This window comes from Rutidosis leptorrhynchoides, chromosome 5 (genome assembly GCF_046630445.1).
Source record: "Rutidosis leptorrhynchoides isolate AG116_Rl617_1_P2 chromosome 5, CSIRO_AGI_Rlap_v1, whole genome shotgun sequence".
NCBI classification, from domain to species: domain Eukaryota; kingdom Viridiplantae; phylum Streptophyta; class Magnoliopsida; order Asterales; family Asteraceae; genus Rutidosis; species Rutidosis leptorrhynchoides.
Genome location: NC_092337.1, coordinates 32,828,990 through 32,852,346, shown reverse-complemented (window position 1 = coordinate 32,852,346; position 23,357 = coordinate 32,828,990). Strand labels below are relative to the sequence as shown.

Here is a 23,357-nt window from a genome sequence, read left to right as displayed (position 1 = left end):
GATACCAGTTGTAAGGATATAGGACCCAAAACAACGCAAGTGATTCAACAAGATCACTCACTGATAGTAATTCTACAAGATTACTAACCCACTTAATGAACGAAAGATTATAAATGCAAGAAATGTAAATCGACACAAGAGATAACGTGGTTATATGCAATCGTTGTGATTGCTTTAGTCCACGGACCAACTTGAGAATGTATACTGAATATTTGTGGTGTGTTTACAATGAGTTATAAGAGGGTCTATTTATAGAATGGTTTAAGGAGTAAGCTAAAAACAATTCCTTGAAGCTTCATGTGAGTTTCCTGACAGCTTCATGGAGGCTACATGTGAGTTTCCTGACAACTTCGTGGAAGCTACATGTGAGTTTCATAACAACTTCGTGGAAACTTCGTGTGAGTTTCCTGGAATCTTCCCTCTAATTGTTTAAAGTTCTCCATATCTCCAACAAGCCACTGACGCATACCTCAGTTGGTAATGAGTGGAGAATTTTGTCACAAATAAGAAGATGTCAAGAGTTCAAACCCTGCCAACACCATAACTAGAACCACTGAGTGATTCAGGTATGCGCCCACATTATGAAATCGGCAGCCGATGTGGGCTAGTAAGGGTTGCCGGTTATCAACCTTTTATTTGCCACAAATTGTTACTTTGTTAGCATATTGTTAATTTGTTATACAAGTTCTCAGCTATATAAGATCTCCTCAGGCAGAATTTCGTACTTACGCTTATGGCCTTCTGCTTGTTTTTTGGAACCAGTCTATTTGTGAAACATAATTGATAAATCTTAATACATAGTCTTTCAATGATCAAGACATAAAGAGTGATGAACAAACATATTCCGTAACAGTTTGTATCATTATAAGTTAATAGCAATTATGTATAGGCTAAAATGCTAAATACATGTGGTATCTCTGTTATTATTAAATAACACAATTCACAAAGACATACAAGGTGATTTAACATACTTCACGATCAAGGTACATACATACAATTCCATGCCATTACAAGGTTTACGCCATTTTAGTCATAACTTCTTGAAGAATAACTGTTGTGTCATTATACAATGATTCTGTCTGAGGAAGATCTTGCTTTCTTACCGCATCGTCAAGCTGTCAAAATTATCATAATGAATCCTTAAGATCAAAATTATAATTTACAAGTAAAACTTTTAACTTTTGAGTCCTTAAACAGCCGTTAAGTCAAATCAAATTTAGAATTAGTTACCTTTTCAACAGTATTGAACAGTCTATTCGCAAGATCGATGAGTGGAGGCTTATCATCAGGGGTGGCAGCAGTGATGACTTTATCAAAGTCAAAGTACATGAACGTTGACTTTAGGCGAAGATACCTCCTAACATAATTCCATGCGTCTTTTCCTATCAAATCGCCTAAAGCTAGAAGATCAAATGCATACTTTTTTAGCCGAAATTGCCTGCTTTTAGTTCCTATATCCGCTATATACACACCTGTCTTCAAGAATGATCGTGTGCCCGTTTCCACATTATTGATCACTATGACAAGTAAAAGGATTCTATCAAACAAAGTGGACACAGTTTGACTTTAAAAAGTAAATTTCATAAAAGTTCAACCATCACAAGATAGCCTAGTGGTTGGGCCCTAAGTTCCTTGCAAGATTTCTCAGGTTCGAATATTGTCTAGGACAAATATTTCGTGGTGGCCTATGAAGGGATGAAAACAGTCAAGGAGTAGTCCTGCTGGCCTGCGTATATCAGGTCGGATTACTCTCCCTCCCAGAAGAAGCCTGGAGAAAACCTTCTACCTTTTTTTCAACTAAAATGTTGGTTAAATATCAAGAATATCTAGTGTTTTATGATCAACTGAACATAACTAGTACATTGAATTTGAATATGTTAGCTATAATCTAAAGTTGCTGCTTTTCAAAAAAAAAAAAAAATAATAATAATAATAATCTAAAGTTGCTTATAAATGAAAGATTTGACTTAAAAAGTCAAAGTCAAATCTCTTTTGTTTAAGACAAATGTGCCGACAATTTAAAGAGAGGGATACTAAAGAGTTACAGTTTGAGGCTCGTGGTATCGGAATCGGTCCATTGAGCCAGTAACCATTGTCATCGGCTAGTGAGACCGCAACGTTAGAATTTGCAAATAGTCCAATAGTGCCAATGCCTAATGCTAGTCTTCTTGTTGTTTTCAATGGGTTATTCTGACTTTCTTCCACTTTGTTTTCGGTCGAACGGGCAGCACCTACATCTGCACGGGGGTGCCCGTTACCGGAAAGCTTTGGGATGGCCGAAAATGAGCTGAAAATTTGAGTCAAGTTTGCAGGTTGAGCCATTGTTGCAGAGTGTGTTAAGTTGATAAGAGTATTATGACTTTTGAGGTGTCCTGTATGCTAAAATTGAGGGGCTTTACTGGCCACAAAATCTGCATCCTAAAACTAAGGGTATATATGTAATTTCACTCTAAAATAAACCTGGATGAACGTTTCATATATCGTCTTTTAAAGTCAATATAATAATGAAAATGAAAATAAATTATAATGTGAAATGTAGGATCTAACTATTAGTTACGGAGTACAAGTTAACCAAAAACGCACTCCTTTGACATCTTATTTTCTGTTACGATATTGTTAAGATAATAACATAACAATAACAATTAAAAAAGAATATAAGTATATATGATTGGTTTGATTTGGTAATTTGCATCACCAATCATCAAGTGGCATTTATGATAATAGATATTATCTTCACTAAAATATTAATACATCATGTTGAATTCTAGTATTGGTTAAGCAATCACATAGATAAATATAATAAAATTAACTTGCCTTTAAAAAAAAAAAAAAAAAAAAATAGTGGGAAAAAAGATAAATTTGTTGGGAAAAAAGATGAGCTATAAAGGAAGAAACCTAGGATAAGGACATTATAGTATATTTTATTCAAATTGTTTATAAGGAAAAATAGCTAAACAAACTTTCAAACTTGATTATGCTGTTAATTTTAAATTCAACTTGATTGTTATTTTTTTTTAGCATAGATTGGAGCTGAATCGAACACTAATATTGATAAGTTAGACTATTCAAAGTATTTATTCAGATCGATTTGGAAATTGGAAATCTAAATCGGTTTTGGTGGAAGGTTAACGCTAGTTAAATCGGTCCTTAGTAATTTACCGCTATATTATTTCCCCCTCTTTCGAGCTCTCTTGTGTGTCATAATTGTCTTGAGAGTATCCGTGAATATTTCTTATGAGGCGGGTCGGGTGAGTGTAAAAAATTAACTTGGATCAAATGGACGAACTCTCTTTTACCTTATGGTGATGGAGGTCTAAACAGTGAATCCCTTCTGGTAAAAAATCTTGCACTCTTAGGGAAGTGATTTTGGCGAATTAAAACGGAGTCAAATTCTCTTTGGGTTAAAGTCTTGAAAAGCATACATGATGCTAACAGGCTACTTTCTCTTTCGGGCCTTAATCGGCCTCAATGGAAAATGGTGTTTGGTCTAATATACTTCGTGCAGATTATGACTCCGAGAAGCTAGGTGTAAATTTCAGCAACTCCTTCTTCAAATAGATCGGCAATGGCATGGAAACATACTTCTCGGAAGACCATTGACTAGGGGATAAGCCGTTAAAACACATGTTCGGACGGCTATTTCATTTGGATGCAGTTCAACAGGCCACGATTAGTGACAGAGTTACATGGACAGGAGGCTCTAGGCGCGCAAACTGGAACTGTACCGGGGATCCTTCTGGACGAGCATGTGGTGAACTACATGGACTCTCCTCATTGTTGAACTCGTACTCGAAACAACATTTGATGATGGATTCGTGGAACTGGAAACTTACAGCAAATGGTATCTTCACTACAAAGAAACTCACGAGATTAATTAATGATATTTTTAATTCAAGATTGCAGAACACGAAAGAAAACATTGCGGAACAACCTTGTACCATTGAAAGTCGAAATCTTCATATGGAGGGTATTTAATAGACGGATTCCGGTTCGTACCGAACTTGACAAAAGATGTATAGATCTCGACTCCGTTAGATGCCCCATATGTGATGACGACATCGAGTCAATTGATCACTCAATGCTATTTTGTCGACTATCGATGGACATTTGGGAAAGGGTTTATAAGTGGTAGAATCTAGGAGCGGTTGCTAATCTAAGTATTAATGAGGCTTTTCGTGGTAAATGTAACCGTTCTCTATCCTTGATATGCTCATGTATTTGGCAAACTTTGATGTGGAAGTGTGGTTATTTAATTTGGAGGAATCATAATCATAAAGTTTTCTCAAAACAAGATTTGGAACGGATCATCGGCACTCATGGAAATCCAACTAAAATCCTTTGAATGGGTTGCTTCGCGGTATAAAAAGGAGAATATCGAGTTGCTAGAATGGTTAACCAATCCTCTTAAATATTGCATCGTGTAATTAGTGGAGTTAGAGTTGCGGTCTTAGCAACAACAATGTTATTTCTCATTTATAGCCTCCAGAATCGGTTTGTAACGGGGGCTATAGTTCGTGTTTTATGTGTCTGGCTTCTTGCTTGACTCTTGCTCGAGTTTTTAATATTATTGCTTGCTTTTCGAAAAAAGAAGTGTTTATTCATATTCCTGTGATAATATTATGAAAAATGGGATTGTTAAACTAATGTTATGAGTAATGTGATAAAATATGATTGCTATTTGAAAGAATAAGAAAAATAAAAAAATACTACCAAGAAATTAGAAAACAACCACGTCAGAATAGATCCATAAATTAATCATTTAATCTAATCTTGGTATCAAATCTAAATCTTGGTATCTAATATAATCTTGGTATCATTTAATCATTATTTTAGCAAAAATTATAAATAAAAATAATGTACCTTCTTATAAACGAGGAGACAACTTCTTATGGTGTGAACGGTCCAAACGACTTTACGTTATTAGTGTAAAAGAAGGTCATTTAGAAAGAGAAAAATTCAAGACACGTTTTAGCCATGTTAAATACGGAGTAATAATTAGACTTTTGATACTAGTACACAAATTTAATGACCAAATCCTGGGGTAATATGCCTTTTCTATAAACTTGGTTTGGAATATAATATGAGGATTATATTTATTGTAATGTAAAATAAATTTTATTTTAATACACCTAAAAAAATAATATTGGCTCTAACAAAGAATGGGGTTGCTATTTGCTAGTTGCTACCCTCACCTTCCTATAAATAGTAGAATTAGAATGCCTTCATGTATAACTAACTATCAAAAATTGCATTAGAAAATATGGTTGAAAAGGTTGTCAAGTCAAGAGTTGTGCAAATAGATTCTCAGAAAACATGGAACATGATCACATCTAAACTTATGCACCAAACAACTATTCCTGTAAGTTCAAACTAATTAATTTGATGTTAACATTTGTTTTTATTTATAAAAGCTTATGGACTATTACAAACTTAATGTGATACTTTTCAAGGTGATAATGTATTTCACAGCGGCATGGTGCAAGCCGGCAATGACGATGAAGCCAGTGTTTGAAGAACAAGCTATGATTCATAAAGACACCCTTTTCTTATCCGTTGATGTAGATGATGTGAAGGTAAGATTATATATTTAGAACAAAAGGGCCAATTGCTTAGCGTCGAGATAACCCTTCCAATATCATACCAGTTTTGAGTTCAAGTATTATAATTGTATATATTCGTGAATTAATTAGTGATCGTAGTGTATGAGTTGTCAAAATTGGCTCATCGGTATAAAGATAACCATTCAATTATGAAGTTGCGGGTTAAAAGTATGACTAGAGATAAATTATATACTAGTGGTTTGTGTACCTTGCAGGGTGTAATGAAGAAGATGCAAATTAAAGCTATGCCTACCTTTATTATGATAAAATTGGACAATAAACAAAAAGGAAAAGTGATGGATAAAGTTGTCGGTGCTAACCCCAACGAGGTCAAGAAAAGAATTGCTGCTTTTATTCATTCTGTTAGTTTGTAAATCTACAATTAATTGTCTTCATAGAAGAAATAAAGTGCTTGAAACTAAATCCCAACTATAACTTAATATATATACTTTGTTTGTCGATCTTCGTTTTGATATTGTTTTTTTTTTTTTTTTTTAAAGCAAACCATTTTATTAATATGATGATACAAACGATTAGGCCTTGGAGAACAAGGCTTAAATAACTACCAAACGAGCGACTTTGAAAACGAACAACCTTACTAACTAACTAAACACTTGTTACCTAAATAGAAACATGATCACCTATATTACAAGACTAGAACTACCCCGACATTACAATCTTGTTCGGACTTGTAATCCATACTAGCCAATCGATCTCAATATCTTTCGCACGATTCGATATCCACTCAAAGGAACATAGCTGAATTTCTTTCAAGATTTTGATATTGTTTCTCACGATTTTGATATTGTATGTCACACTCTCAATTATTTATTATTGCATTATATGTATCAGAAGATAACATACGCATCTATTAACTAATATTTTTTGTCACGTGAAAATCATGTAGGCTGTTACATCATCAAATAGTGGGTCGTGCGTTACAAATAATGCGTGTTCGATACGTGTAGTGACAGTTACTAAAAACTCAGTAACAACATATTTCATTTTTGTTAGATTTTTTACACATTATAATAATTATTACTGGGTTGTGGAATTATGTTAAGCTCTTCCAATGTGCAAGAAATATATGAGAATGTTAGATGCTAAATGCCATTTTTTGTAGCCGAAGGGTATATATTTTAAATAATACGAGTAAAAAAAACATTTTACTCCGCATGTTTCGCGTGTTTGATAGAAACATTTTATTTTAATAACCTCTAATATATGTTAAGCGTTCCTTGCACGTCATGATTAATGAATAATGATAAAAATCCATTTTCTATGGGTTATTTGAATTATCTGAAATTGATTAGGATTGTGATGTATGAAGTAATTAAAAAGTGGTGATTGTTAGTGTATCTAAGATTGTTATTAGACATTTGTCTGATGTGTAAACTTAGTTACTAAGAAAACTTAACTATTAAGTTTTTTTAGTTATTAATTATTCTTAGCTATTAAGTTTTCTTAATTATTAAGTATTCTTAGTTATTAAGTATTCTTATCTATAAAGAATACTTAGATATTTTAGTTTTCTTACTTGTTAAGAAATTATCAGTATTCGTGATACTTACCTCTTAAGATTTCTTAGAGGTTAAGTAAGTCACTTTTTGTAAGCCTATAAATAGGAGTGTAAAAGAGTTGGAATATATAACCAAACTTCAAATTATATCTATTCTACACTTCCATTATCTTAGCAACAAATTCTTCCTATTTTAATCTTTAGCAACAAAGTCTTGCTATTTTAATATTATTTGTGATTATTCAGATGTTATTTACATAAAGTCATCAGAACAACAAACCTTGACATAATCTCGATAACCCCAAATCAAAATAAAGCCCTGAATGGATCTTAATCTTTCTTTCCTTATACCATTAGAAACCATCTTATTAATGAAGACGGGTACGCACCTGCAAATAAACACCAGAGACACATTCTTACCTTCAATTGAATTCGTCACCTTTATCTTCACAATGGCTATTGAGCTTCTGACCTATGTTATTATTTACGTGCTCAGACTGGGTATCAGTATCACTCACCGAGTTCTCTCTATTATTTACAGTCTCGGGTTGAATTTCACATATCGAGCTGCTTTTGTTATTTACAAAGCCATTTATATCTTCTTCTACTGGCATTTTATTAACATCATCCCTAATATCTTCATCACCAATCTCAAATCCACCATTAGTAAACTTCTCATATTCATAGCTGCTTCCATTTGTAAGCTTCTTATGTTCGTAGCTGCTTATCGTTTGAACCCTAGGATGCTGAAAATGATCAATAGTTGGAACCAAGTATCTAGACTTAGCTTCAACCGTGTGAGTTGGAATCTTTTCTATCTCAATTTCACATTCGTCCTTTGTGACATCATCTAGCGTCAAAGATTGAAAATTAATCTGCCCAAAATACACATGTCAAAAAGATTTAGGTGTTTTTTGTTTTTAAAATGTTTTTGTTTGAAGATCTGTGGACCATGTCTAAGAAGATGTGGTCTAAGTTTGTATGTTGAATACTACAGACTGTTTGTTTTTATGTCTGCAAAATAACTTAGATTTGTCTGCAGCACTTAATAGCACATATCTAAGTATGCAAACATAATAACACATTAAGTCTTCAAACAAACAAACAGCCTGCAATAAACACATCTGAAGGCGCGTAGACATAAGACATAATAAGATGTGCAGACTAAAAAACAAAAGACGCCTTAGTTGTTGGGTATGCATGTATGCACCTTTCAGTTAAAAAATAAGCTTGTACCTGTGCTCTGGCCCACAGTGAGATATGCGATTGGTGCGTATGTAATTCGACTTCAGAAATATACACATGATTACTTTCTTCAAGGCTCGCATTATCTCTTTTAACCTTACTCGTACCATCAAAATAATCAATATTTACATTTTCTATCCTTTCGGGGAATACTTTCCTGTTAACTGTATGCCCATTTTCACCATATATGTCAACATTATCTTCTCGATCCCTTTTGTTCTGTTTATTACATATGTTCCACTTCTGAATCGGTTCAACAGTCAATCTTATTTCATGATGAGGTGGCGAATCATAAACGGTATCTACTTCAGACGATACTCGCAATGCATACTGTACAACAGAACCAGAAGACGAAAAAACAAGCATATGATACTTTGAATTTCTGGAACCTAAATCAGTACCCGTATTGTTACCTTTGCATTTATGAAAAGTAGACGCAATTACGCCGGAATATGTATTCATCCTACCAGATGCCGCCGCCACCGCGGGGCCGGTCACCACATTTTTCCACCCACTATTTCCACTTCTTATTCTACTGATAGCAGAGAGTGTAATTGGCGGCTTATTAGCGGGATTATAATCATAATTACATCCCTGATTATTGGTTAAACTTTCTTCATCAGATATTATATTTACTGGGCCCCCTGATGGAGATATAGCGAAAAGATGATTGGTGCCTCTTGAGGAACTTATTGTGATCCAACGGCTGTCCACGCTAAAACTTATGTCCTGTATAACCTGAGTGTTTTCGCATAAAGGAAGGGTATTTATTATCTTGCAGTAAATCCATAAACAAGCAAAAAATTAACGTCGGAAATCTTACTGCATTTGTAAAGCCACGTTGAAGCCTGTAAAGGTGTACGTATGATGCACCATTATCGAGTCCGGGTGTAATACGGAAAACATTGAAGTTATGACCATGAACTGAAGCTGTTACTAATAAGGTACCACTAGGATCAAAACATAAAGATGCTATAGGACTGTCGTGTGCCTTAAACTGAGCAATTACAGATTTGGTCACAACATCTCTAACAATCACCTGCAAAAAATTATTGTTGAACATAAAACACAATCAAAAAGCTTGCGAGGTATATAACTGACGAGCAAAGACAAAAAATCTAATCACATGTATACAAAACTATCATGTTAAATTATTAAATGGGATTATTTAGCATATATCATCCGGCTTATTTTAAATATTTACATCTTAGATTAGATAATGCTATCAGTTATTAACTGTAAGAGATAAAGAGAGAAAGAAAGAACTGTGTTCTTGTTGTGTGCTATACCAGTACATGAGACCTTCTATTTATAGAAGGTATACTTACATTAACAATCCCTAAACTATGATTACAATGCTATATTACAATACAAGTAGTTGTCTAATATCAGTCCAGGAAACTTATTAGTCATAATCAAAGAACAAAATCACATGAGGCGTCCTTGTGGTTTATCCCAGATTTCATGCGGGGCCCCCAACTTTTTTTTGACGTGCGGGGTCCCCCTACTCGTTTCGTGAGGGGTCCCTGTGGTTTACGGATACAACTTAACGAGTGCAAAGTACGGGGCCCCTCACAGGGACCCCTCGCGAAACAAGTGTAAAATACGAGGACCCTGCACGTAAAAAAAAGCTTAGGGACCCAGCATGAAATCTGGAGTAAACCACATGGACGTCTCATGTAATTTTGTCTAATCAAAAAGACAAAGTAAAGATTAAAATAGTGATCTTCTGTCATTATATCAGTCCATTGACAACATTCATCAAGAAATGTTTTTTAACTGAAAGCTAGGTACAAACACAACCATTTAACCCTTTCAAACGAGCCAGATAGATACGTGAAAAGAATAAAAAAAAAAAAAATACCATTCCAATGTTCTCGGTATCTGGTAAATGGCCATTATGTGTCTCAAGATCCTTCCGAATCGGGTTGTTTACTTGTTGAGTAACGGTGCCATCGGGTGCGAACTCAGAGTAATACCTAGAAAGCTTCTTATAAGCGATATCACCAAGAGTAACAATTCCTACAGCAAGCTGTTTGCTTGATTGTTTTGCATAATGTGCAACAACGCTCCCATTTGAACCCGGGTTAGTAAGGTGTTGTGGAGTGACACGTGTATTCGGCAATGGCACAACACTACCACTGTAAGCGACCCACCTGGGACCCACTGCAAGAGGTCCCAAGCCTATATTATCAAACCGAGAAGAGCACGTTACTATAGGATTTGTGACAATAGTATACTCCCTTTGTAATGTTGCAGCATCAAAACAATGTACCTGTAAATTGTAGTGCACGTGCATACGCCTATTATTTTCATGTTACCCAAAATGTAAAACTTATAGTTAAAATGGAAAGCTAACAGACCTGTGCCGCCTGCAAAACAGCAACAATGCGAGAACTGCATCGTACAGAGTAAACAACTGATCTAAACTTCAATTCTTTTATGTAAGTTTGAGATTTTAACGAATAGAACCATACTACAGTAGGCAGGGACCCACCATTTACTTGACCATGAGTATTTCTTATTGTAGCGGGTCCACCGTGAGCGTTTTCACCTGCAGAAAAGGACCCATCTGCACAAATTACCAGCAGAGGATGGTTTTCTACATAATCAACTCCAGAATGAGTTGACACAACTGTTTTTGGCATAATTTGCATAAAGAAAACAGCCCCATCGTATCGAGAGACTATTTTACGCACATTGTTTGCATCTTCAACATCCCACACTTGGAAACCATAATGAAACCCTAGCAAGAGCAGTTGGCGTGTGACATCACCCTCACATTCGAGCTTGTCGAACCCAGCCCACAGCACCTTTGTTATATAAACACATAAAAACTGTCATTTCTTTTCCAGGTATGAGAAACCAAACATGTACATGGAATAGAAAAAAATAGCTAGATCGCCAGTTATTGCACGAGCAAAAAGGATGTATTTAACCGGTTTGTAAAGAAGCAGAATTGTAAAGCTATAGTATCATAATTTATAGGTCTAACCACCAGTAATTAAACTACTACTGGATATAAACCTATAAATAGATCCTAAGCAACTCTGATACATAGATACTTCAAAAAATGCTTAGCAAGAAATACTACCATCGTCCCAAAATAACTGTCCTATTTTGACTTTTGAAGTCTTTATTTACCAACTTCGACTAAAGATATTTTTCTTTGTGCTATACAATATTTGATGAATTTATATAAATGGATTGCGTTTTTAAATGTATTTTCACTGGTATAACATTCAAGTAATATTATACTCCGTCCACAAATGTCTACGTTACTATTTTGGGATGTCCCATTTCAAGTGTCCACTTTGTATTTCAACCACTTTGTAATGGGACAGAGGTAGTATAACACAAACAAAAATACTTAAAGTTAAAGTTGAAAAACAAGACTTTCAATATTCAAATGAGACAGTTGTTTTGGGACGAAGGGAGTAGTATAAAATAAAAATAGCCCAAAATGATAATATAAAAGACCAAATTTCCCAATCAACAACAACATTACCCAATCCCACCGAGACTTGGTACTCGATAGGTATGATGCAGACAACCATACTCGTACCCGAAGAGAATGTCACTTTTACCATCATTGCCCGTGAAGGAATTTGATGAGCTGACTTCAACATGGATACCTATGTGGCGTACAATTGGTCATTTTACCTCAATTTCACGGTTTTCAAAGACCGTATCCTTTAAACAGACACGAAATCATAATCAGAATCCTTTATGATGGCAATGGTAAAAATGATATTCCCTTTATTAGAATATTTTGTCTTTTACGTTACCTTTTCCGGCTATTATCCCTAGTATAAACTCAATTAGCACCAAAATGTATGCACCATAATTAATGTCCTAATAGGTTGCTTTAGGCTCCTAAAGACCTTGAGCCGCTCAAAAAGAGAAAATGTATGTATCCGTACTTCGTATATTGATTATGCATAATCCAACTAAGATATAAAACCTCTCATTTCTATAATACTCAGTCTCATTATGCGTTGCGAATTCAAATAAGCGAGCACATATATGAACTTTTAGGTAATATAAAGCAGTCTAAATTTCAATATTATATTTACGAAACATAAGCCTCACCTGATCAGGAACCACATCGGTATCACGGTCCACAATCGAAGACGCAGCTGAAGCTGCAGACCGAACAGTCGATGCAACAGTAGACGCACCAGATGACACAATCCTCAGACAACTAGATATCGAACGAAACGAATTCTGTATATATCCATTAGTACTACCACCACTATGCCTTTGTTTATAATCAATCTTCCTCATCACCAAACCTCAAACAAACACACCAAATTCTCGAAAACCTTATCAAATTCAATACCACAAGCCCTAATTCTTCCCCTTTCTACACTGATCATAACCTCAATCAATCTTATTAACTTGCGTAACAAACAAATTTATAAAACGATAATCGGTACTGCTATTAACAGTTTATACCGATCACAAACGAAAATGAATTCGAATCCCTCAGTGAAAAAAAAAACGAAGGATCGATATAGTTTGATGTATTTACAAGGCAAAGAATCTGATAAACTAACAGAAATTAATTGAAATAAAACAAACGGATTAATAAATCAATTTGAAATAGTTAGGGTTTTGTAGTTAAAATATAGGAAGAAGATGAAAGTATTTTATATCATCATCATCATCACCATATTGCTATCAATGTCTTCACGTAACATGTATCTACATATACATCTAGACCTAAATCTAATTTAATTTAATAAAATATGTGTGTATGAAAATGGATAAAATAAAATATGTTTTTATATAAAATACAGAATACAGATACAGATTGAATGTAGTTACAGAAGAAAAGGATAAGGAATTGAATTCAGGAATGGAAGAAAGGAAAGACTGTTTGTGTTACGGAATTGATTTGAAGAGACCGCCCCCACACGTCTAATTGTTCCTTAGATTTCTTTCTTGCAATTTTCATTTATCTTTTATTTTTTGTATTTTCACTGTCGTCATTAATCTTTCATGCCTAATTTATGTCGGCTGCATTTTACATTTGGGGATGATTCTCACACACACTTTTTTGATCCTTACACACCTATTTTAACCTTTTACTCTTCTAATAATACTCAATTGGTGTGTGAGGATCAAAAAAGTGTGTGTGAGAATCATCCCCCTTTACATTTCTCAAATACTTATATTTGTTATAATTTCATATTGTATATGACATATATTCTACTACTATGAAGGAAGATACTAATATGAAGGAAGAAAGAAGAGATTAAATTCTTATTTTAAGAATGGTGTACATATCTTTACAATTGAGTGAGTATTTATAATACTAAAAGTTAACTGTACATTACTCGTTTTCACAATCAATTATAGAGTAGGTGAAATAGTAATCAATAATTCATAATTTTACTGTGCATGATTATCAATCATCTCTATTTATCTGCATGCGTACAAAATGAGAATCCATCCATATCGTAACACTCCCCCTTGGATGATAATTTTGTTTCGTTAGAGATCAACCAGTACTGCCTCGTTAAAAACCTTGCTAAAGAAAAACCCAGTGGGATAAAAACTTTAACCAAGGGAAAAAGAGTGCAGCATAGAGTTGACTCCCCCTCAAGTAGACATCGTTAAGTCGTCACATATTTTGAACTTGTCTCATGCCAATATTGTGAACGTGTGTTCTGAAAACAGCAGTTGAAAGTGCTTTGGTTAAAAGATCGGCATAGTTTTGCTGGATTGAACATATCTCATTTCAATCTGGTTGTCCTTGATGAGATCTTGAGTGTATGAGAAGAATCTAGAAGGTATGTGTTTTGTTCGGTCACTTTTGATATACCCTTCTTTCATCTATGTTATGCAAGCTGCATTATCTTCATAGATAGTTGTTGAACTTTTATCGCGTTCTAGTCCACAAGAATCAGTAATGAGTTGTGTCATTGATATTAACCAAAAACATTCCCGAGTGGCTTCATGTAATGCAATCACTTCAGCATGATTTGATGATGTTGCAACCAGTGTTTGTTTTTGAGAACGTCATGATATTGCGGTGCCTCCATTTAGGAATACATATCCAGTTTGAGATTTAGCTTTATGTAGATCAGATAAATAATCTGCATCTATATAACCAAACAAATCTTGTTTCGAGTTGTTAGAATAAAATAATTATAAATCAGTAGTTTCCCGAAGGTATCAAACTATTTGTTTGATCCCATTCCAATGTCTTTTGGTAGGGGCTGAGCTGAACATTGTCAACAAATTAACTGCAAAAGAAATGTCAGGTCTTGTATAATTTGTAAAATACATAATAGTCCCAATTGCACTATATCTGGAACTTCTGATCCGTTAAGATCTTCATGATCTTCACGGTGATGAAATGGATCAGTGTCAATACTGAGTGATCTAACAACCAATGGTTTTGTCTTTAAAAATGTTTTAAAAATCTTTTCGGTATAACTTGTTTGATGTACAAGTAAACCATTAGACATATGCTTAATTTACAAACCAAGGCAATACCTGGTTTTTTCGAGATCTTTCATTTCAAATTCTTTCTTTAGAAGTTGAATGATTTCATGAATCTCTTTATTTGTTCATATGATGTTATGATCATTGACATAAACAACTTACAATCACATATCCGGACATTGTTTTCTTAATAAGAACACGTGCAAATAAGATTATTTGTATATCCTTTTTCTTATCAAGTAATCACTTAATCGGGTATACCACATGCGACCCGATTGTTTCAACCCATATAAAAATCTTTGTGACTTAATGGAATACATTTTCTTGTGTTTTGCATTAGATGCTTCTGATACCTTAAACCTTTCATGTATATTCATGTACATATCACTATCAAGTAATTCATATAGATAAGTAGTAACAACATCCATGAGATGCATTTAAGTAACTACCAGGTTGATTAAGTATCTAATAAGTAATTGTATCCATTACATAAGGATAAGTTTTCCTCATAATTCATTTCTGGTCTTTGTGGGAAATCTTAAGTTACAAGTCTAGTTTTACCTTATATCTTCATTTTCACATTTCTTTTTCTGATAAAAATTCATTTGTATCCCATACGTTTCACATCTTTAAAAGTGATAACGATTGTTCCGAAAACTTTTCTTTTATTGAGCGATTCTAATTCAGCTCGCATTGCTCCTTTCCATTGAGCTCAATCATGTCTATTTTGATATTCAATGACAGATTTTGGTTCCAGATCATCATCTTTATTCATGATGTCATTGTAACATTATATGAAAATATCTCATCAAGATTTTTTCATTTCATTTCGGTTCCATAATATTGCATAATTTATTGCAATTTATGTATTTACATTTATCAATATCCTCTGCAGAAGGAATATTGAATTGTGGTTCTTCTTGAACACTTTATTTTACCTCATTATCAGCTAATTTTATTTTCGAGGATTTTTATCTTCGGAACTAATTGATCTTCCACGTTTCATGCGTGGCAAAGACTCAAGAGTGACATTATTGCCAGCTTTTGGAATTTCAATTCGAGCTGGAGCATTTACTGCTATTATATATGATTTAGTCACTCTTTTTGTATCTTTAAATGCATCACGTAATCGATTTGCAAGTTTCTTGCATATGCATTATTTTTGAACTTTCGTTTCACATTCTTTTATGCGAGGATCAAGATACCTTAATTGATGTTCACACCATGAAACATCATTTTATTTATTTTTCATTTCTCCCCCTAATCTAGGGAATAATTTTTCATTAAAATGACAATCAGCAAAACGTACTGTAAAAACATCACCCGTCATGGGTTCAATATATCTTATAATTGAAGATGTTTCATATCCAACATATATTTCCATCCTTCTTTGAGGAACCATTTGTTTTGGTGGTGCAATTAAAAATACACTGCACAACTAAATGTTCTAAGATGGAAAATATTTGGCTCTCGACCAAAATTAAGTTGGTAATGAAGAATATTTATGACTTGCACTTGATTTAATGCGAATTAATGTCGCATCATGTAAATTTACATGTCCCCATATAAATATTGAGAGTTTTGTTCTCATTACCAATTGTCTAGTTATTAGCTGCAAGCGTTTATCTATTGATTCAGCTAAACCAATTTTGTGTATGCACATGTGCAACTAGATGTTCAACAACAATATCTGTAGACATATAATAATCATTAAATGCTTGAGATGTTAACTCACCAGCATTATCAAGTCTCATCCTTTTAATGGTGTAATCAGAATAATGTGTTCTCAATTTAATAATTTGTGCAAGAAACTTTGCAAATGCCATATTACGGATTAATAACACACAAACATGAGACCATCCGCTAGATGCGTCTATTAGAACATGAAATGTCTAAATGGTCCACATGGTGGATGAATTTATTCACATATCTCACCTTGAATTCTTTCAAGAAACATTTGTGACGCCCCGTACAAAACCATCGTGTACGGATCATCAATCAACAGGATCATTACATGGTCAAACACTATATGCTGTTTGAAAACCGATTTGCATTCATATAAAGATAACGTTTTACAAAAGATAGCGCGCATCCTACGAATAGGAGCATAAATATAATTATTTGACCCTAAGGTCGTTACAAAGCCATTGTTTGAAATTAACATAAACTACGAATGCAACAGAAAAGTTCCATGAATGAGACATCTCTAGTAATGCAGCAGATAAATAACACTGCATGTCCTTAACAGCAAGACAGCAATTCTAATAGCGGAAGCAATAAACCTCTAGGCACCTGAGAAATACACGCTTAAAAGTTAACACGAATGTTGGTGAGCTATAGTGTAAGTTGTAACAGTAACGTAAGATAGGCCACGAGATTTCAGTGTAACAAACAGTATGAAAAGTATATGTATAACCGTGGGCACCCGGTAACTAGACTTAACGTTTATAACCCCCTGAAAGTACACTTGGCGAGTGCGTATGTTCACGAAGTATTAAACACCATTTAAATGCTAGCGCGACTAGCCCGAGTGGGGATGTCAAACCCTATGGATCCATATCTAAGATTCACGTTCACCGGTTCAAAAACCAATGACTAAACGTTACCGTGCTAAGGGGAATGTTTATGCCATTGTATAACCCACACACATATAAAGTTTAAGTACTCGTGCCTAGTATGTAAAACATAAAAAGCGCATGTATTCTCAGTCCCAAAATAGTTAAAGTAAAAAGGGATGCTATAACTCACAGTGATAAAAGCGGTAAAGTCGGTAATGAAAGTATGCAAGAAGTAAGTCGGTCCGAAAGGTCGTCAACCTAAATCAAAGGTTTCTAGGTCAGTAGGTTGTCTTTATAAATTTTAATAGTGCATAAAATAATTTTAAGTGTCATCATCATCATCATCATAAAAGCTAAGTAAGTTTGACAAGAATAGAGAATCGAAATAATAGGCTGACTTCAGTCAGCTGTTACGACCTCTACGTAAATCGAAAAGACGCGTAGTCAGTGACTATGGCTCCGTATATGAGTCCCATAACAGCTGACCAATTTTCAGAACCTAACTCGTCTTCGTTTGACTGTGGCGATGGTTTAAGTGCGAGTAGGTCAGAAATTTCAGCACAACATTAATAGGGTGTAGTGACTCTCGGAGGGCCATAAATCCTAAACCGTAACTCGGATTAAGACGAGGCCTAAACAGAAAATCATCTAATCGAACCGAACTATCTGAAAATCAACTTTTCAGTAGCCCAGGTGGTCTGATCAGATACGAAAATCAGTGGACAAGTGCTTCGGTGGGGTTCTTGGTGCTTGATGCTCATCACGGTTCTCATCCTTGATGCTTGTAGCTTCAAGTGTACAACTAGTTGATGGTTTAGCATCACTTTTGACCAAGATTCTACCATAAATACACAATATATTAAGACCAAGTGGTAACACAACTCATTTAAGAGTCTTAGATGGATGATGAACCAAAGTTACATCATATCCTTAGTCTTAACACAATTACAAGTCCTATTTACAACAAAGTTACAAACTTTACATCAATTCAACAAGTATAAGCACAATCCAAGTCAAAAGAGGTGATGGAACCCTAAGCTAGAGAGCTTGGATCCATTTCACACAAGTTATAAGGTTGCTGATATTGCTTTAAACATACATATTATTCGACGCAATATCATTTATATTTCATAGGTTTTTACCATCTACAAAGACATTCAATGAGCATTTCACGAGAAAAACAATAAAAGTAGACAAGAGCTTGCTAGTTGAAGAAACGACGATAAAACGATAGTTTTAACCAAAATTTATATCAAGAAAAGTTTATCCGAATGAAAGTACAAGATAGTTGAAGAAAAGAGTTCAAATGGAAAGTACCAAGTCAGTACACGTCGATACGGGATCAACAAAGAACAAACGAAAAAGGAAAATAAAGAAAACTGCCATCAACTCATACGCGAATCGTGTAGGATTACATGAAACGTGTAGCAAGTTAGCCTTACGCGAATCGTGTGAGTCTACACGAAACGCGTAATATTAGGCCGAATTAATCATGAAACTGAAATGGGGCGGCTACTTTTGGTGTTAAAAATCAATTCTTTTTTCTCAAGTGCTGCAGAAAGTAAAGGGCATAGTCACCTACTACTTCAAGATCAAATATAAATACGGAGTACAATCAGACACATTAAGAGGAGAGGATTAGACAACAACACATACAACAATTACTATAGTTAAATATATTGTCATTTTATTACTCTGTAAAAATTAGTTTCAATTATTTAGGGGGTATTGTTCGTGATTAAGGGTGTTATTGTACGCGTGAAAGAGGTGTTATTATTGTAATTTTCCTACCGTTTGAAGTTAATGAAAGTGAAGATATTTTAGTAAGTTTATTCTGTTAAAATTAGCGTTGTTATTATGTTTGCATATCTATATTTTTATGTTTACCCTAGCGTAATGAATAGCTAAATTTCCCTAGTGTTTGCTTAAATGTAGAGCCCCTAGTGAAATGGATTGTTACCATTTGTAAAAGTTAAAAATGTAACTTTAGTATTTTTAATATTGAGCCTAGTTAAAAGAACCATTTTTATGTAATTAGGTATTTAACCCTTGCCACTTAATTTATTAAATTTAAATAACGAAAGTTGTTTTTATTTACATAAATTAAGCTTCAACATTAAAAATGATCTAGACGAATTTATGGATAAGTTATTAACACCAATTTAGAAATAAACTTCGGTGGTTTGGGTAATATCAATAATTATATGACAGTGAAATTGTAAAAAGGGAAACCGTTACGATTTGGGTATTGGCGAAAGTCAAAACTAGGCTAGGTCTCAATTTAAATACTTAAGGAATAGTAGCTATCTAAAAAGAATCCGATGAAAATTAGATTTTATTTAGTTAGTCTTAACCTTATATTTTTTCGAAAGAAAAATATAAAGTTTATTACTAAAACATTTTAAATAGGGCGTAAACTCAAAACAATCCATGGACCTAGGGGTGACACATTTAAGTAAACACTCCCATTTATCCCTTTATTATTTCTTGTAAACGTATTATTATTATTATTTACGAATTATTATTATAAAATATAAAAAATTACATAAAAATACTTAAAATTCGTACCAGACTGTTTGTCACATCGTATAAGTCATACGCGAATCGTGTATGGTCTACGCGAAACGCGTACGCCTGTAAATCAAAATGTACGATCAGAATCACACAATTCGCGTAGGTTTTAAATTATACGCGATACGCGTATAAATACGCGAAACGCGTAAGGTAATAACGCGGCTACAGTACCAGTTAGGGTAAAATTAGGGTTTTAATTATTTAATTATTTATATTTAGGTTATTACTATATAATTAATATTAGTTATTATAAAATACTTTAATACATGTTTTAACCTTATAATTAGTGTTAATTAAAAGTTTATAACTTATAATTAGTTTGTAATTAGTTAAATTACTATTCCTAATAATTTATATTAATATAATTAAAACTTGTCATTTAGTTAATTTAAATAAGTTTATATTATAATTACTCAAAACAAAATTCTAAACATATAGTTTTATTAAAAATTACTATTTTACTAATTACTATCTAGTAATATAATTAATGCATCATAATTAGCATAATTTCATTTAGTTCCTTTTTTAAGTTATTTATTGTAATCTTGTAATTATTTATGAAGTAAATTAGTTAAGTTATTTTCTGTTACTGTTATATTATAAATTCCTAATCCAAAACCCCCTTTAATTAAGTTTGACATCAAAGACTATTAAAAACCATTAAACACTCCATCTCCCTGTGGAACGAATCGAATTTACCGACAAACTAAACTACATGAATAGGACTAGTTGCCTATATATGTGTGAAATCAACCTGAATACAATAAAATACCACATATACAATAAATCAATTCGTGTAACAAAACAACTTAAATCCGTTCATAAATAAAGGTCTCGATCCAGCACATCAACTTTTTGGCGCCGGTGCCGGGGAGTTGGCAGTTAAATAAATAGATAATTTTTCTGATTCGTAGTAGTAGTTGGATTTGTACGTGGACCGGGTTGTTGGATCACCAATTTTATTGGTCAATAGAAGGATCCTGCCCCTCTGCTGCATCTTTTGGCTATTCAAAACGTGGGCAAAATCAGAAGGAAAATCTGTTTGTTTAAGGGTTTTTATCATTATTTTTATGTTATTCGATCCTCTCGAGGAAATTCATTTCCAAGAAAGTTCAAAGTTTTTGAATAAATCCTTTAATTCTTTGTACAATTTCCCAAATTGTATGATCCGTTCAATCCTAAACTCGTTAAACTTAATCCGGAACCTCAAAGAATTAATAAAGGACAAAAACAACAAAAAGAAATAGGAAGTACTAGTAATTTTAAAACACCGAAAAACACTAAAAAGGAGAAACAAATAGGTAACCCTAGATAAACCTTTAGTGAAGTGATCTCATAATAGAAATTAATGTATGAACTTACGTTCCTCCAACGCTGAATTAACTCCTTCACATCCTGAACCCGAAAGGAAATTCCACGAACGCTTAAGAGCTCAAGAAGTAGAATCTCTTGCTAAAAATTTAGAGTCACTTTTCTTAGAATCCGACTCTCAACCAATAATTCAACCAATCATAGAGCCGATTATTAAAGAAGAAGAAGAAATGGCTGATACAAATCAAATGATGGAAGCATTAATGAAGGCCACAAGAAAAGGTCAAGGCCACGCAATCATCCAACCCACGATGAGTGATGGCTTTGAAATAAAAGGTCAATTTTTACACATGGTAACTAATACATGTCAATTCGGTGGAGCCCCAAATGAGGATACTAACGAGCATCTTCGTAAGTTTGTAAGCATTTGCAAGCTTTTCAAAATCAAAGATGTCACCGATGAAGTTGCATGTTTAAAAATCTTTCCATGGTCCTTAAAAGATGATGCAAGAGATTGGCTAGACTCATTACCAGAAGGTTATATTGAAAACTGGAATGATATGATGGATAAATTTTTGTCAAAATTCTTTCCTGCTTCAAAAGCAGCAAAATTACAAAGTGACATAAATCACTTTAAACAAAAGCCTAATGAAACTCTTTATGAAGCTTGGACCCGATTCAATAAAATGCTTCGAATATGTCCTCAACACGGGTTGAATACATTCCAAAAGGTCCAAATATTCTATAAAGGAGTCAATGTGGCAACTAGAAAAGATATAGATGTTGCAGCCGGAGGTTCGATCATGAAGAAAACACCTGAAGACGCTCACACAATCATTGCTGATTTAGCTTCCCATTCTCATAATTGGCATCAAGAAATAGAATTTTCTAGATCATCAAATGTTGCTAGTATTGAAAGCAATGATGAAATTGCTTCTTTAAAAGTTCAAATAGCAAATCAAGCAAGGCAAATCGAGAAAGTAACCAAGGAAATGCATGCTATCAGAGTAGGATGTGAACTATGCCAAGGTCCCCATCTTACTAGAGATTGTGATCAAAGTACAATGGAAGAACAAGCAAATTTCTTAGGTTACTTACGAAAAGGTGAAATGAATTTCAGTGATTTTCCAGCTATAGAAGCAAACAACCGAAAATTTCCTCCTATAAACAGCTATCAAATAGGAGAACCTTCACGATCAAATAATAATAACTATCAAAATAATAATAACTATCAAGGAGGAAATCCAGGTTACCAAAATAACCGGAATTTCCCAAATCAAAATCAAAGAAATCCGCCACCAGGTTATAATAACCGAAATCAACCTCAACGAAATTATCAAAATAATTTCCAACACAATCAACCACAACCATTAGCAATTATGCAACCTCAACCTGAGAGGAAATCTGGTTTAGAAGATCTCTTAAGAGATTTTATGGTTAAGCACGAGCAAAATGCAGAGCTCCAAACTCAGCAAATCCGAAATCAACAAGCCACAATACAAAACTTAGAAAGGGATGTTGGAAGGATATCACAGTTACTATCAGAGAGACCACCAGGTACTCTCCCCTCAAATACTCAAGTGAATCCCAACAACCCCCAAACAAGGAACGAGCATGTAAATGCTATAACTACTAGAAGTGGTTTAACTACTAAACCGGAGACTCTTAAGTCCCCGGAAGTTCCTTTATCTCCTTCTGTTTTACAAATACCGGTTGATGAAAATGAGCAAGTTGATAAAGAACAAGAGAAAGATGATCCACCTGAGGTCATACCAAAGAAAAGTGAAGAACCACCAGTAAAGGTGCATAAGGAACCTATTCCTTACCCGAAAGCATTAAAGAAAGACAGACTCGCAAGGCGGTATGAGAAATTTGCGGACATGATTAAGTAAATTAGCATTAACATGCCACTCGCGGAGGTTCTTAGGGATATGCCCAATTACGGGAAGTTTTTAAAGGATCTCATATCATCGAAGGGTAAATACCACGACGTTTCTGCCACATTCCTCCATGAGGAATGTTCGGCCATCTTAAAGAAACAAAATGTACCTCCAAAATTAGGAGACCCTGGTAGTTTTATCATACCATGTATGA

General features: G+C 34.0%; 3 protein-coding genes across 3 annotated transcripts; 1 reads left to right on the top strand and 2 right to left on the bottom strand.

Annotated features, from left to right (window-relative positions):
* Window positions 1–837: 837 nt before the first annotated feature.
* On the bottom strand, window positions 838–2,352 carry LOC139848319 (photosynthetic NDH subunit of lumenal location 3, chloroplastic-like). The gene is made up of 3 exons (XM_071838052.1): window positions 2,046–2,352; window positions 1,231–1,517; window positions 838–1,115 (listed from the first exon to the last, which is right to left on the bottom strand). Exons 1-3 carry the CDS (start codon window positions 2,320–2,322, stop codon window positions 1,017–1,019), a joined length of 663 nt encoding a protein of 220 aa, XP_071694153.1. The 5' UTR covers window positions 2,323–2,352; the 3' UTR covers window positions 838–1,016.
* A 2,908-nt stretch (window positions 2,353–5,260) lies between these two features.
* LOC139848509 (thioredoxin-like protein CXXS1) lies at window positions 5,261–6,928 on the top strand. The gene is made up of 5 exons (XM_071838238.1): window positions 5,261–5,359; window positions 5,451–5,573; window positions 5,816–5,962; window positions 6,508–6,588; window positions 6,914–6,928. Exons 1-5 carry the CDS (start codon window positions 5,261–5,263, stop codon window positions 6,926–6,928), a joined length of 465 nt encoding a protein of 154 aa, XP_071694339.1.
* Window positions 6,929–7,337: 409 nt separating this feature from the next.
* Window positions 7,338–13,141, bottom strand: LOC139846605 (autophagy-related protein 18f-like). The gene is made up of 6 exons (XM_071836080.1): window positions 12,457–13,141; window positions 10,728–11,177; window positions 10,229–10,639; window positions 9,188–9,403; window positions 8,356–9,102; window positions 7,338–7,994 (listed from the first exon to the last, which is right to left on the bottom strand). The coding sequence occupies exons 1-6, from the start codon at window positions 12,649–12,651 to the stop codon at window positions 7,542–7,544; spliced, it is 2,472 nt and encodes an 823-aa protein (XP_071692181.1). The 5' UTR covers window positions 12,652–13,141; the 3' UTR covers window positions 7,338–7,541.
* Between the last annotated feature and the right edge of the window lie 10,216 nt (window positions 13,142–23,357).

What these genes read in the sequence shown, in the direction of transcription:
- LOC139848319 (XM_071838052.1), bottom strand. Translation starts at nt 2,322, where the DNA reads ATGGCTCAACCTGCAAACTTGACTCAAATTTTCAGCTCATTTTCGGCC. An exon ending in GATACCACGAGCCTCAAACT is followed by an intron (nt 1,518 to 2,045) that starts GTAACTCTTTAG and finishes TACTTGTCATAG; the next exon opens with TGATCAATAATGTGGAAACG. An exon ending in TGTTCAATACTGTTGAAAAG is followed by an intron (nt 1,116 to 1,230) that starts GTAACTAATTCT and finishes TAATTTTGACAG; the next exon opens with CTTGACGATGCGGTAAGAAA.
- LOC139846605 (XM_071836080.1), bottom strand. Translation starts at nt 12,651, where the DNA reads ATGAGGAAGATTGATTATAAACAAAGGCATAGTGGTGGTAGTACTAAT. An exon ending in CTGTTTTGCAGGCGGCACAG is followed by an intron (nt 10,640 to 10,727) that starts GTCTGTTAGCTT and finishes TACAATTTACAG; the next exon opens with GTACATTGTTTTGATGCTGC. An exon ending in ATACCGAGAACATTGGAATG is followed by an intron (nt 9,404 to 10,228) that starts GTATTTTTTTTT and finishes AATTTTTTGCAG; the next exon opens with GTGATTGTTAGAGATGTTGT.
- LOC139848509 (XM_071838238.1), top strand. Translation starts at nt 5,261, where the DNA reads ATGGTTGAAAAGGTTGTCAAGTCAAGAGTTGTGCAAATAGATTCTCAG. An exon ending in TTGATGTAGATGATGTGAAG is followed by an intron (nt 5,574 to 5,815) that starts GTAAGATTATAT and finishes TGTACCTTGCAG; the next exon opens with GGTGTAATGAAGAAGATGCA. An exon ending in TTGCTGCTTTTATTCATTCT is followed by an intron (nt 5,963 to 6,507) that starts GTTAGTTTGTAA and finishes AAAATCATGTAG; the next exon opens with GCTGTTACATCATCAAATAG.